This window comes from Myotis davidii, unplaced genomic scaffold (assembly GCF_000327345.1).
Source record: "Myotis davidii unplaced genomic scaffold, ASM32734v1 scaffold77, whole genome shotgun sequence".
Lineage (NCBI taxonomy): Eukaryota > Metazoa > Chordata > Mammalia > Chiroptera > Vespertilionidae > Myotis > Myotis davidii.
Genome location: NW_006289713.1, coordinates 3,774,499 through 3,786,987, shown reverse-complemented (window position 1 = coordinate 3,786,987; position 12,489 = coordinate 3,774,499). Strand labels below are relative to the sequence as shown.

Here is a 12,489-nt window from a genome sequence, read left to right as displayed (position 1 = left end):
TAGCCACTCGGGACGGGGACACCGAGAGTGGCACCCACGCGCCTCTGGGGGGAAGTGGTGGCGCGATTCCAGACTCCAAGAACACACATGCACATGCACAGCCCACGGACACAGACAACAGTGTGGGGAAGGCGGGGACTGGGTGAAGGGGAGCACTGGGGAGTGAGGGACGTCTGTAACGGGCCAACATTAACCATAGCCAAGAGGCCCCGCCTCCTGGGGCGGTGCGCCGGTCACTTGACGCGGCTGCGGGCTGAAGAGACACAAGGGAAGTCGCGGTCGACGCCGTCGGGACCTCCGCCACCTAAAGCTGCGGACCCTCTTCCTCGCCGCCTGCTCCCAGCTTCGCGCGCCATGCCGTCGGAGAAGACCTTCAAGCAGCGCCGCACCTTCGGTGGGTACCCCGGCAGGGCCGGGGCTGGCGAGGGCGGCCCGACCCGGGAAAACTGAGGGGCCGAGGCGGCGGGCCGGGTTCGGGGCCCGGAGGTTGACGGAGGCTGGAGGGGGCTGCGGAGCCCAGGGGCCGAGGCGGCGGGCCGGGCCGGGGGCCCGGAGGTTGACGTCGGCCGAAGAGGGCTGAGAGGCCGAGGCGGCTGGCCCGGCCGTGGCTGCTGTCCTTACCCTATTTGGGCTGCTGTGACAAAAGAGCATAAACTAGGTGGCTTAGAAATGACATATTTATTTTTCACAGTCCTGGGGGCTGAGAAATCCACGATCAAGGTGCCGGAGGATTCAGCATCTGGAGAGCCCTCACCCCGGGCCCCGCGAGGGCGCGCGTTGGCGGAGGTGCTGAATCACCTCTGGCCCCCGGTCAGCCTCTGGTCTGGGGGTGCGGGTTGACTGTCAGTCCCAAAGCGAAAACCCGTGTGGGGAGTGTCGCGCTCGGAGGCAGCCCCCGGGCGCCGGGCTGCGACTGGCCCTTTGAAGTGGTGGCTCTGGGATGCAGGTGAGTCATCTGCAGGTGAGTGTCCTGATGCCGCGCGGGCACCGGCACCGGCACCGGCACCGCCAGCGCTCTGACCGAGAGAACGGGGAGCCCCGGGGAGCCCCTGAGCCTGCAGGTTCTGCGCCCGGCTCCGCCCTGGTGGGCCGGCCTGCGGGCGGGACCTGCTGGTGTGCGGGGGTCAGGGGAGTTGGGGGGCGGGTGGCTTTTCCGCCTGGCGCCAGGGCACCCTCACCTCTGTGCCGGCGGGAACCACGTCCGTTCTCTCCCACCTTAGACTGGAAACCCGGCTGAGGGTTTCTGGCGTTTGGTTGAAACGGAAAGTAACATCACAGTAATTACTGCTCCACAAAAACGATGGGAAGGAAGTGATGAGTGCTCTTAAGCACGACAATTCTGCAGCAGCAGCGTGGCCCCCGTGGATGCCCACTTGCGGGACGTGCCTGTGGCCGCTCAGGGAGGGCAGGTGGAGGAGGTAAGCACCCGGTCCTCCGCGCGCACGGACAGGGGCCTGCGGCCATTGTCACCGCCTGCAGCGGGGACTCCTCTGGCCAGGTTTCCGGGGTCTAGAACGAGGTGAGCGTTCATTTGAGCTTGGATATGGTTTTCTAGATCTCATTATTGATAAGTATTTGATTTCTTGTGCCCGAGAAGTTTCACTAAGTGAAATGCATGTTGGCCTGCTGAGCATGTCTTTCCAAACAACTCCTTAGGTAGGTGGTTGGTCCAGAAGACTTAGACGTGCCTTTTTAATTAGAACGTTTCCCTTTAGAGACCTTAGTGAACTCCTACTGTTGCTTAGCTTTTTTGCAACCCCGAGAGCGGCATTTAAAGCAGATTTGCAGTATCTGGCTTCCATCCTCACTTACTCCGGCATTTGAAAGTTAACTGGGGACATTTGTGTGGGAAAGATGCCCATTTTCTCATGACTGAAACTATACTTTCCTCTGCTTAAAGGATTCTGGAGAAATATGTTCTAATTAATTGGAAGGATTTCACCTGGAACCTGTGACTCAGGAAGTAAATAAAGCAGGAGCACCCTTCCCTCACTCCCTTCCCAATAGTTTACCTTACATACAAGGTGGGCAAAAATAGGTTTACTGTGCCATTACGACATTATTTTGTATTAATAAAGCTATTATAATAATCATAATCTGCATGCCGTTTTTCATACAACTGTAAACCTACTTTTGCCCACTCCATATATTGTATCTGCTTTCCACTTACCTCACCTTTCCTCCCCACCCCCTTTTCTAAGATCTCTTTAATAGTCATTTTGCAGAAAAGTATCAAATATCTCTTAATGACTACTACCTTTCTTTGCTCCTGATTTTCATAACAGCACTGATAATTGAGTTTTCAGAGATTTGTAGCACAGTAAATGAGGGGAATTAATTCTTTGGCGAGAACCTCTGTAGAATCTAAGACCAACCCCAATTAGCTTGAGCAGTTCTCTCTCTCTTTCCAAGCGAGTGAGTTTAAGTTAGTTTAAAATGGAATATAGGTCTGTTGATGTTTTTTCTATGATTGAGAGGGTAGGGCCCACCCCAAACAACCCCTTTTGTAGCTGAAGAAACTGGGTGGGGCCCAGAGAGGTGAAGGACATGGTCCACCTAGTGGCAGAGTCTGGACTTGTCCTTTTAAACTTGAGAGATGATTTTCTTCCATCTCTGGTCCCTAGGGAGCCATCATTTCCAATACATGATCAACACTCTTGAGTGTTGGGTAGCACTCCACGATGGGTTGGATATCATGTTTATCTGAGTGGAGATGCATAGTGAATCCTTGCAGATGTTTTGAAAAATATAATACATTTGAAAAGTTGTATTTGACCAAACAATGTTGGATTCAGTCTTCTCAAATGTTGTAATAATTTCACTCCATTTTCTTCTGGAGTTGGCCAGTTTATTTAATATCAGAACTGTTTCCCAGACACTGTTCTGCTGAGATTCAATGGTAAACTTAGGTCTTACGCTTCTCCATTAATAATCAAAGGGTTAGGCCCTGGCTGGTGTGTCTCAGTTGGGGGTTGTCTTGTGCACTGAAAGGTTGCCACTTGGATTCCAGGTCAGGGCGCATGCCTAGATTGTGGGGCGTGCAAGAGGCAGCCGATTGATGTTTTGCTTTGACATCCATGTTTCTCTCCCTCCCTCCCCCTTCTCTCTCTAAAACTGAACAAAAACTCTTTTAAATAAGTAAATATTAAAAAAATAATGAAACTGTTTGCATGTCTCAGGGGAAGTTTGTATTGGTCTAAAATAGCTTCAACTACTCTAATAGGTAGACTGGAGAGAGACTTATGCCAAAACCTGAGTAGCACTCCACGATGGGTTGGATATTATGTTTATGATTTATAAACAGATTGGGAAAATACTTATCATGCACCAAGAGGTCGTTGGTTTGAATCTCACTCAGGCCATATGCCCAGATTGTGGGCTCCATTCCCAGTAGGTGGCGTACAGGAAGCCACCGATGGCTGTTTCTCTCTCACATCGATGTTTCTCTCTCCCTCTCTCTCCAAAATCAATAAGAGAGAGGTATCAGCATATACCGTATTTACTCAATTGCTTCAAGCACCTGGCCAAGACACATTCCTATGCTACTCTTTTCACCTTAAAGAAGTCACTTGTCTTTAATAAAAATAATCATTTTTTGTCTTCCTTTTATGGCCATATTTTGGGGATAAATCAAGATAATGAAAACTTTTGACACTATAGTTTCTTGACTTTGAAGCCTCTCATTTTAGAACCTATTTTGATTTTCTTTCGTCATTTACCAGAATAAATCAGTTTCCTATATAAAAAAATCTTTCCCTTATGCCTAAATGTTTTTTGTTTGCTTGTTTACATATTTTTTTAAATTGATTTCAGAGAGGAAGGGAGGAGGAGAGATAGAAACATCAATGATGAGAATCATTGACTGGCTGCCTTCTGCATGCCCTCCACTGGGGATCGAACCCACGACCTGGGCATGTGCCCTGACGGGGAATTGAACCATGACCTTCTGGTTCATAGGTCAATGCTCAAGCACGCCAGCTGGGCTATGCCTAAATGTTTTCACTTTGTAGATTCATTAGGACAAGCTTTTAAATAAGGAACACATTCCCATGTATATTAGTTATCATCCACTTGCTAGAGTGAATTAAATTCTGATTTCCCCTAGCCTCTGAAGTAATTTACCCTGACAGTATGGAGATTTTTGTTGTGAAGAGGGCTGATACTAAGTCTGGATGGTAGAGTACCTTTTCTTTGATGGGAGTCATAGGGACAGGTCTTAGAGCAATGAGGTTTCCAAGGATAATGTAAAGAAAAAACTCCTCCTGTATGTCTCCTCTATTCTCAGTATCCTACTAAATACTTCACTTCTGACACCAGACATGTGGGTTTCCCACACACAGGCAGTTCAGCTGGGTGTCCTACAGTTTACCTCAATTCTAACACTATCTCCCTGGTGATAGCCTCAGATCCAGCAAGTTAAGGATTCAGTCCCTCAAGACTGCCCCTCCCTCACTAACACTTCAACCACTAATTGCAAGTGCAGGTTGTTACCTGTGCTTCGGACCAGCTGACCTCTCTTTTCCCAGGTGGTCAGGGAGAGAGGCTGAATGTTTGAACTCTCTAATCCAGTGGTTCTCAACCTTGGCTGCACATTAGAATCACCTGGGAATCTTTTTAAAATCCTGATTTCTGGGCCTCATCCTCCGGAAATTCTGTTTCTTTGTTACTAATGTTGTGGCCCCACCCCATAACAAAGAAACAGAATTTCTGGAGGATGAGGCCCAGAAGTCAGGATTTTTAAAAAGATTCCCAGGTGATTCTAATGTGCAGCCAAGGTTGAGAACCACTGCTCTAATCTTTGTTGGTCCCCTGGCAACCAGCCCCCACCCTTAAAAGGCTTTCTCAAAATCACTGCATTAACATAAACTCAGGTGTGGTTGAAAGGGGCTTACTATGAATAAGGAAAGATCTTTATCATTCATATAGTAAAATCCAAGGGTTTTGTGAGCTCTGTGCCAGGACCAAATATGTATTTCTTGTTATAAGTCACAATGTCACAGGTGAAAACCAATAGGTTAAATTCACTGTTAATAATAGCTAAATTTATGTTTATCCTCATGTATTGAATAAGAATGTGCACTGGGAAGAATCAATGAGTTTGCAGGCGTCTTTGTCCATAGCAAATATGTTTTTATTTTTAATATGTTTTTATTGATTTCATAGAGGGAGAGGGATAGAGAAATAGAAACATCACTGATGAGAGAGAATCATTGATTGGCTGCCTCCTGCATGCCCCACACTGGGGATCAAGCCTGCAACTCTGACTGGGAATTAAACCGTGACCTTCTGGTTCATAGGTCGATGCTCAACCACTGAGCGACATAGACCGAGGGCAAATATATTTTTATTTAGTAGTTTATCTTTAGAGCTGATTTAGAAATGTTGGATTGGATGGGAAAATAAAAATAGAACATATGTTCATATTTGAATATGGGAATTCAATAGTTTTTATGGAGACTACTAATTTTTAAAAAAAATCCAAACCAAAATGGCAGTGATGTTAAAATAAATTCATATTTATATAGGTCATAGCATGTTTTTTTCTGGAGCTACTAGTATGAGCATTTTCTCAGGAAGTTCATTACATTGATCATTTATTTGCCAATACAAACCATGAGAATGAATCCTACCATAGTAAATCAAGGTGATTTTATTAATTTTTGTTAGGTTTTAATTAATGCCATCTTGATCATATGTTCATGTATTGCTGTATATATGACATGTCCCTCCAATTATATTGTCACCTTATTGAGAACTGGACTTGGCTTGTTTTTTCCCCCGTATATTCTCCAGACAGCCTAATACAATAGTTAAATATAAATAAGTGATTATATTAAGGGGGAGAATACAGAGATATTCTCAAAAAAGTATTCAACAGTAGACTTTGTGTTTATTTGGGGCACTGTAAAAAACTATTTAAACTCAAATAGGGCATTCTTTTTTCTCTCTGGTCTTATAACTCCTGATAAAACCATGTAATTAATTGCATGTTGGTTTCCATATAATTGCCCTTGGCCTCACATACCAACCTTTGCCAGATATGAAGTGTTAGTGCTTGGTTTCTTTCAATTCTAGAAGATGCGTCTACTGTTTTGCTCTGCCACAGATAAAGATAGCTGAATTCAGATATAGAACTCAACCAGCAAAAATGCAGGAAATAAGCTGCATTAGGGCCCTTAATAATCCCGATATCTCTTTTCATTGCAGAACAAAGAGTAGAAGATGTCCGGCTTATCCGAGAGCAACATCCGACCAAAATCCCAGTAGGTAGTTTTAGATACCTATGTATGTTTCAGTGGTTAATAATGTATGCAGCCCTGGCCAGTGTTGTTAAGTGGTTAAGAGTGTCAGTCTGCACACTGAAGGGTCATGTGTTCGATTCCCAGTTAAGGGCATGTACGTGGGTTGCAAGTTCAATCCCCGGTCCTGGTCGGGCGTGTGCAGAAGGCAACCAATCCATGTCTGTCTATCTCCCTCTCTGTTTTCTCCTCCCCCTCTCCCTCCCTCTTCTCTTCAATGGGAAAAAATATATGTCCTCGGGTGAGTATTAAAAAAGAAAAAAAAAAGAAACTCCACTGCTAAATTCTATAGAAGCTTTCATGTTTGGCTTTCTGCTAGTCATCTGATACCAAAGTAGGGATAAGAAGATGAAAGATCCATGGGGGAGCTGCAAAGTGTACAGAAGAGATAGTAAGATGGGTCGCTCAGCAGTTTCACACCTGTAGGATCCTATAGTGAAAGACATGTTCTGGTTGGACTGGCTGGAGCTTTCACAGTAATATGTCCTTGTACTTGGGGTTAACATATGGCTTAGAGGTGAGCCTTCTGGGGAATTACCTTCATTTTAAGTATTTTTGTTGTTGTTTTGTTTTGGTTTTTTACTTTTGAATACCTGCTATATTTATTTACTAACAGGTGATACCCCTTGGAAACAAATAGCTAGCCCAAATGTCTGCCAGAATTAGTTCTACAGAATCCTTTGAAATGTGAATATCTGTGTACATTAAAAGTCATCTTTTCTGTTAGTAGTTTCAGGTTTTTTGCAGAAATCACATATTTGTACTCCCATGTATGTGTTTGTGACTCACTGCACAAGTTTGAGAAGCAGACTCACAGCCACTCACATGTTGAGAATCCAATGGGTGGATGGACAGACGAGGCACAGGCAGTTCCCTGGTCCTCCACTCTTCATTCCCCAGTGGTGACTTTTTTTTTTTTCTGTGCTCCTGTCCATAGCCCTTACCATTAAATGAAAATTTGAGAAGGTACTTTCAGATTTAGTAAAATGCCTTATTATGAGTTAGGCATCTGGTCTCCCCAGTTGGAAGAATCAAAGGAAAAATTTAAAGAAGTAAGAACTGAAAAGTAAACCATTTTAGGTAATTGAATTTTCATGGATATCACCACCAAATAGTGAATAGAAGCAGCTAGAACAGCTTCTCCCCAAGCAGACCAGACTCAGCAACTGAAAGCAGAAGGTACCCAAAGTCATCTTATCTAGCATTTTCCAGACTGCTGTGTGTTCCTTTAACAAAGGATTCTAAGATCTTGAATTTTTCTTCTGCTTCTTTCTGGGCCAAGAACCTATGATTTCTGTATTGGCTCTGATTTCTGCTACCACTTAAATCTAGGCAGGTATAGTCTATCCACTGATTCTTCCTTGTGGATATCATGTTTTGAACACACAGCCATAGATAAACTCATCATTTTAACAAGGAAGGTGATGACAGCTTCACTTTTTTTTTTCTCTACAGAAAGGAAGTATGGCAAGGAGCTAGTGGATTTATTTCAGTTCATAATGTGAAACCATTTTTGTTTCCTGCATATTTCAAGATTCTTGACTTTAATACTTACTAAAGAAATAGCAGCAGATGAGTGGATTAGAAAACTGTGGTACATATACACAATGGGATACTATGCTGTGGTAAAAAAAAAAAAAAAAAAAAAGGAACTCTTGCTGGACAGGGACATGAGGGGGATGGGAGCATGAGTGTGTGTGGGGGGGAGGTTGAGGGTTAATGGGGGGATGAGGACACATTTGTAATACCTTAACTAATAATAAAAAAAAAAGAGGAAGAATTATATAAGAAAAAAAAAGAAATAGCAAGAATATTTGATCAAAATGAAAGAAATCTTCAAGTAACAAATTGAAGATTTGACCTCTACTTATCAAATATTTACTTAGGATTATTTTCATGTCAAATAGAGAAGCATGTCTCTAATATAAAAAAAAAAACTGAGTCTAGCCCAGCTGGTGTGGCTCTGTGGTTGAGCATTGACCTATGAACCAGGAGGTCACAGTTTGATTCCTGGTCAGGAAACATGCCCGATTGCAGGCTTGATCCCCAGGGTGGTGTGTGCAGGAGGGAGCCAATCAGTGATTCTTTCATCATTGATGTTTCTCTCTCTCTCTCCCTCTCCCTTCCTCTCTGAAATCAATAAAAATATATTAAAAAAAAACCTTAACACTTTTATTAAGGTTTGGTGGTATTAGAATTGGTACAGACAGATTCATATCTTTACACTTAAGCTACTACCAGCCTCTGTTCTGAAACTTAGGGTCTTTTTCTGCCTAGGCAGTATATTTTCATGGTTCCAAATAACAAAATACTTAGCAGTTTCTTCCTCCACCCTGCTCACCCCCTTGGAGTGAGCTACTTTGTCTCTTGTGTACCATTTTATAAGAGATACAGAGCTATAAGAAAACTAACAAATGTGCCAGTTACAAACATAGGAAGTATTTTATTTTTCTCTCTTAGTGACTATTTTAAAATCACATTTCTGGCTTCATTACTAGGTGATAATAGAACGATACAAGGGTGAGAAGCAGCTTCCTGTCCTGGATAAAACCAAGTTTCTTGTACCTGATCATGTCAACATGAGTGAACTCATCAAGATAATTAGGTAATCACCTTTTTGTTTTATTTCTTTAGGTAACTCATTTGTATTTTATTTTATTTTTTTATCTTAGGAGGGGAGGTGGGGGAAAGGAAGGAGAGAGAGACAGAAACATTGATGTGAGAGAAACATTGATCGGTTGCCTCCCGTGTGTGCCCCACTGGGACCGAACCCAAAATCTGGGTATGTGCCCTGATCGGGAATCAAACCCACCACCTTTTTTGTTGTTGTTAATCCTCACCTGAGGATATTTTCCCATTGATTTTTAGGGAGAGTGGAAGAGAGAGGGAAAGACAGAGAGAAGCATCGATGTGAGAGAAACACATTGATTGGTTGCCTCCTACATGAGCCTTGACCATGGCCTGGGCCAAGGAGGATCCTGCAACCAAGGTACGTGCCCTTGACCGGAATCAAACCCGGGACCCTTTGGTTGGCAGGCTGACACTCTATCCACTGAGTCCAACCAGCTAGGGTGAACCCACCACCTGTTGGTGTTGGGGACGTCCTGGTACGCCAACCAAGCCACACCAGCCGGGGCTTAACTTCTTCTTTTTTAAAAAAATGTTTTTATTGATTTCAAAGAGGAAGGGAGAGGGAAAGAAACATCAGTGATGAGAGAGGATCATTGACAGGCTGCCTCCTGCACGCCCCCTACTGGGGACCAAGCCCACAACCTGGGCATGTCCTGTTGGGAATAGAACTCTGACCTCCTGGTTCATGAGTTGATGCTCAACCACTGAGCCACACCAGCTGGTCTAAGTTCTTATTCTTTATCACACTTATAGATAAATCTTCAGTTCTGATTAAAATTATTCAAGCTTAATAAAACCATAAGATATTTCATTTCTTAGTTTTTTATATTTTTTATGACCCTTTCATAACATCTAGTGTAGATGTCCTTTAATCAGAAAAGTTACAAGTTTTGTGTAGCAAAATTAATAAAAGAATTCAGATTTGGTATAGTGGTAATAAATTGTACCAGCTTAGGTCTTAGTTTGTAAATATTTTGAACTATTTTTCTCACATTTTAGACTCTAATGGCACTCTTCAGACAGCATAATAGTTTAAAACTCAAGAAGACAGTAGTAATAACAAGGATTATCACTAATATTGATCATGAATATAATCATAGAAAATGTCTTATGTTTTATGAGAAGAAATATTAGTCATCATTGGTAAGGTATACACTTAATTTTGCCAGAAGCAGCATTTACAAAATCTTTATACTTTTAAAATCGATTAGTGGATGATATTTTTACATATGTTCCCTACTTATTGATGTATCAATATTTTTTTCACATTTTCTTTCAATAGAAGGCGCTTACAGCTCAACGCTAATCAAGCCTTCTTCCTGTTAGTGAATGGGCACAGCATGGTGAGTGTGTCCACACCGATATCGGAAGTATATGAAAGTGAGAAGGATGAAGATGGATTCCTGTATATGGTATACGCCTCTCAGGAGACATTTGGAATGAAATTGTCACTGTAAGACTAGAAAAATGCATCTGTTCTAGAATTTTTTAAACCCTTACCAACGGGGAAAAAAGGGATGTTACCAGCTGAGATTGGATCTGTTCATCTAAATCAGATCATCAAAACAGTAGTGTCTGGCCTAGGAGTTTTAGAAAGTTGTTTTTGTACTTTAAGCAGAAAAACTGAGCTCCAAGTGAGCACATTCAGCTTTGGAAAACTATATTATTTAACCTAGGCTGTCTTGTTTCAAAGTTTAAAAATAAAATACTTTGCATTCTAACTTACCAATAAGATAGATCTTCAAGTTATTTTAATGTTCTTTCCCCAATAGGAACTTGCATTTTGAGCATTCAGAGACAGTAAGTCAGAACCTGCCAACTTCTTATTGAAGGGTTTCTATCCAACTAGAGAAATCTCAAGCATAGCCCCCCAAACACATTTGCCATCATAAAGGCTAAATGGAGGTGTATAAGACAACGGTGAACTGCTGTTAAAGGTTCCCGATTCCTATCAAGTATACCCAAGGCAACACTCTTGCAGTGTTAGGAAGTTCTTGTTTGTTCTCCAGACAGTAACATACATGATGACACCACTGCTCAGGGGAACCTAGAATAATTTATTTTGGTCAAGTTTCTCAAAAGGCCCAGAGGAAAAAAGTGACATTTCTTCTGTTTTGGATATTCTCTGATCACAGAGCTCAAAATAGTGCCTGCTTTGGTAAATAAACAAGCACTTGTATCAGTTTCATTCTTTAGGACAGTGGTAGAAACTACAGAATCCTGCAGATGATCCATGTTTTATGTTAAGTGTGTGACTAAAATATATTGTTAAAAAGTTACCACATTTTTTAAAGAGTGTTTCAGTCATCACTGTTAGGTCAAACCACCATTGAAATTCCCCCACTCTAAGCGCATGTCAGTTGTGAAGAAAGCAGTAAAAGGAGATATATTCTCTTCACAGATATTAATGTCAAAAAGTTAAACATTTCCCAAGTCCACAAGGCTAACTTTTAATATGTATATTTTTACATTATGTACATTCTTAATCAGCCTGTCTTGTTTAGATTGTATGTCACTATATCTGACATTCTTGTAACTACTGTGTGATCGATAAGATTCCTGTAAGAAATTCTGCTTTTTAAAAAACAATACCATGCTGAGGGGGTGACATATCCCACGTTAGTGGGTAGTCACTCTATATTTACAGGATCTTTAAAACAAGTACATTTTTAAATGAACTAAGGTGAATAAAGGCACAACTAAAAACTGTCATTAAAGCTCAATTTAATGGATCAGTGTTTGAGACCTGCAGTCCTGCATACTGTCTGTACTAGCCAAAGCCAAACAATACCCTTCCTAACAAGCAATATCCAGGTTGGTTTTGCTGTGCTGCGGGAGCAGGTCGGGGGAGTGACACCTCTGAAGGCCTCCTGTCAGGGGCATCTTCTTCACTGTGGTCAAGGCTCTGCCACCTGGTCTTGTCCTTACAAAACTGTACTGAGAACTTATATGCCACAGAGGAGGATGGATGTGGGACGTAGGTTTTTTTGTGGGAATACATACTTGAAGACATATTGCTCTGAATGAACAAAGTAAAATAAACACAAAGGTAGAGAGGGTGTACTAGTATGTGCAGTTAGGAAGGCATGACTCATGGTACCTTAGTTGACTGGGGAGCCGCATCAGGTAAAGATATAATGCAAACAACCAGGCAAGTAGTGGCCAGTGTTACTGATTTGGAAAACTCTGGACCTGGACCCAGCTCAAGTTCAAGTAGGCACTGCAATGTTTGTAGAAGAAAGAGTACAGAGAGTGGGTTGAGGAAATACGCTGCTTCCCTGAGTTTCTTGTTCAGCAGATGTGTACATGTCCCACATCTTCAGAGGGAGAGCAAGTGCTCCATATTGGGCTGCCAGCTGTGCCTCATGTTACTTACCTAACAGTAGCCTGAAAAAACCAAGAGGCCTTATGGACTTTTATGGGGGAAAAAGCTCCCTCTAGTGCTTGGCACTGCTCATGACAAAAATGTAGTTCTAGGCATACTCACACTGCCAACCTCCCAAATCCAAAGGACAGAGCTTAAGATGGTCGGGCACATTCACCATGCATTTGGGAATAT

At 42.6% G+C, this 12,489-nt stretch overlaps 1 protein-coding gene across 1 annotated transcript; it reads left to right on the top strand.

Annotated features, from left to right (window-relative positions):
• The first annotated feature begins 215 nt into the window (after positions 1–215).
• Positions 216–10,831, top strand: MAP1LC3B (microtubule associated protein 1 light chain 3 beta). The gene is made up of 4 exons (XM_006762210.2): positions 216–394; positions 6,208–6,263; positions 8,798–8,904; positions 10,213–10,831. Exons 1-4 carry the CDS (start codon positions 355–357, stop codon positions 10,385–10,387), a joined length of 378 nt encoding a protein of 125 aa, XP_006762273.1. The 5' UTR covers positions 216–354; the 3' UTR covers positions 10,388–10,831.
• Positions 10,832–12,489: the final 1,658 nt, after the last annotated feature.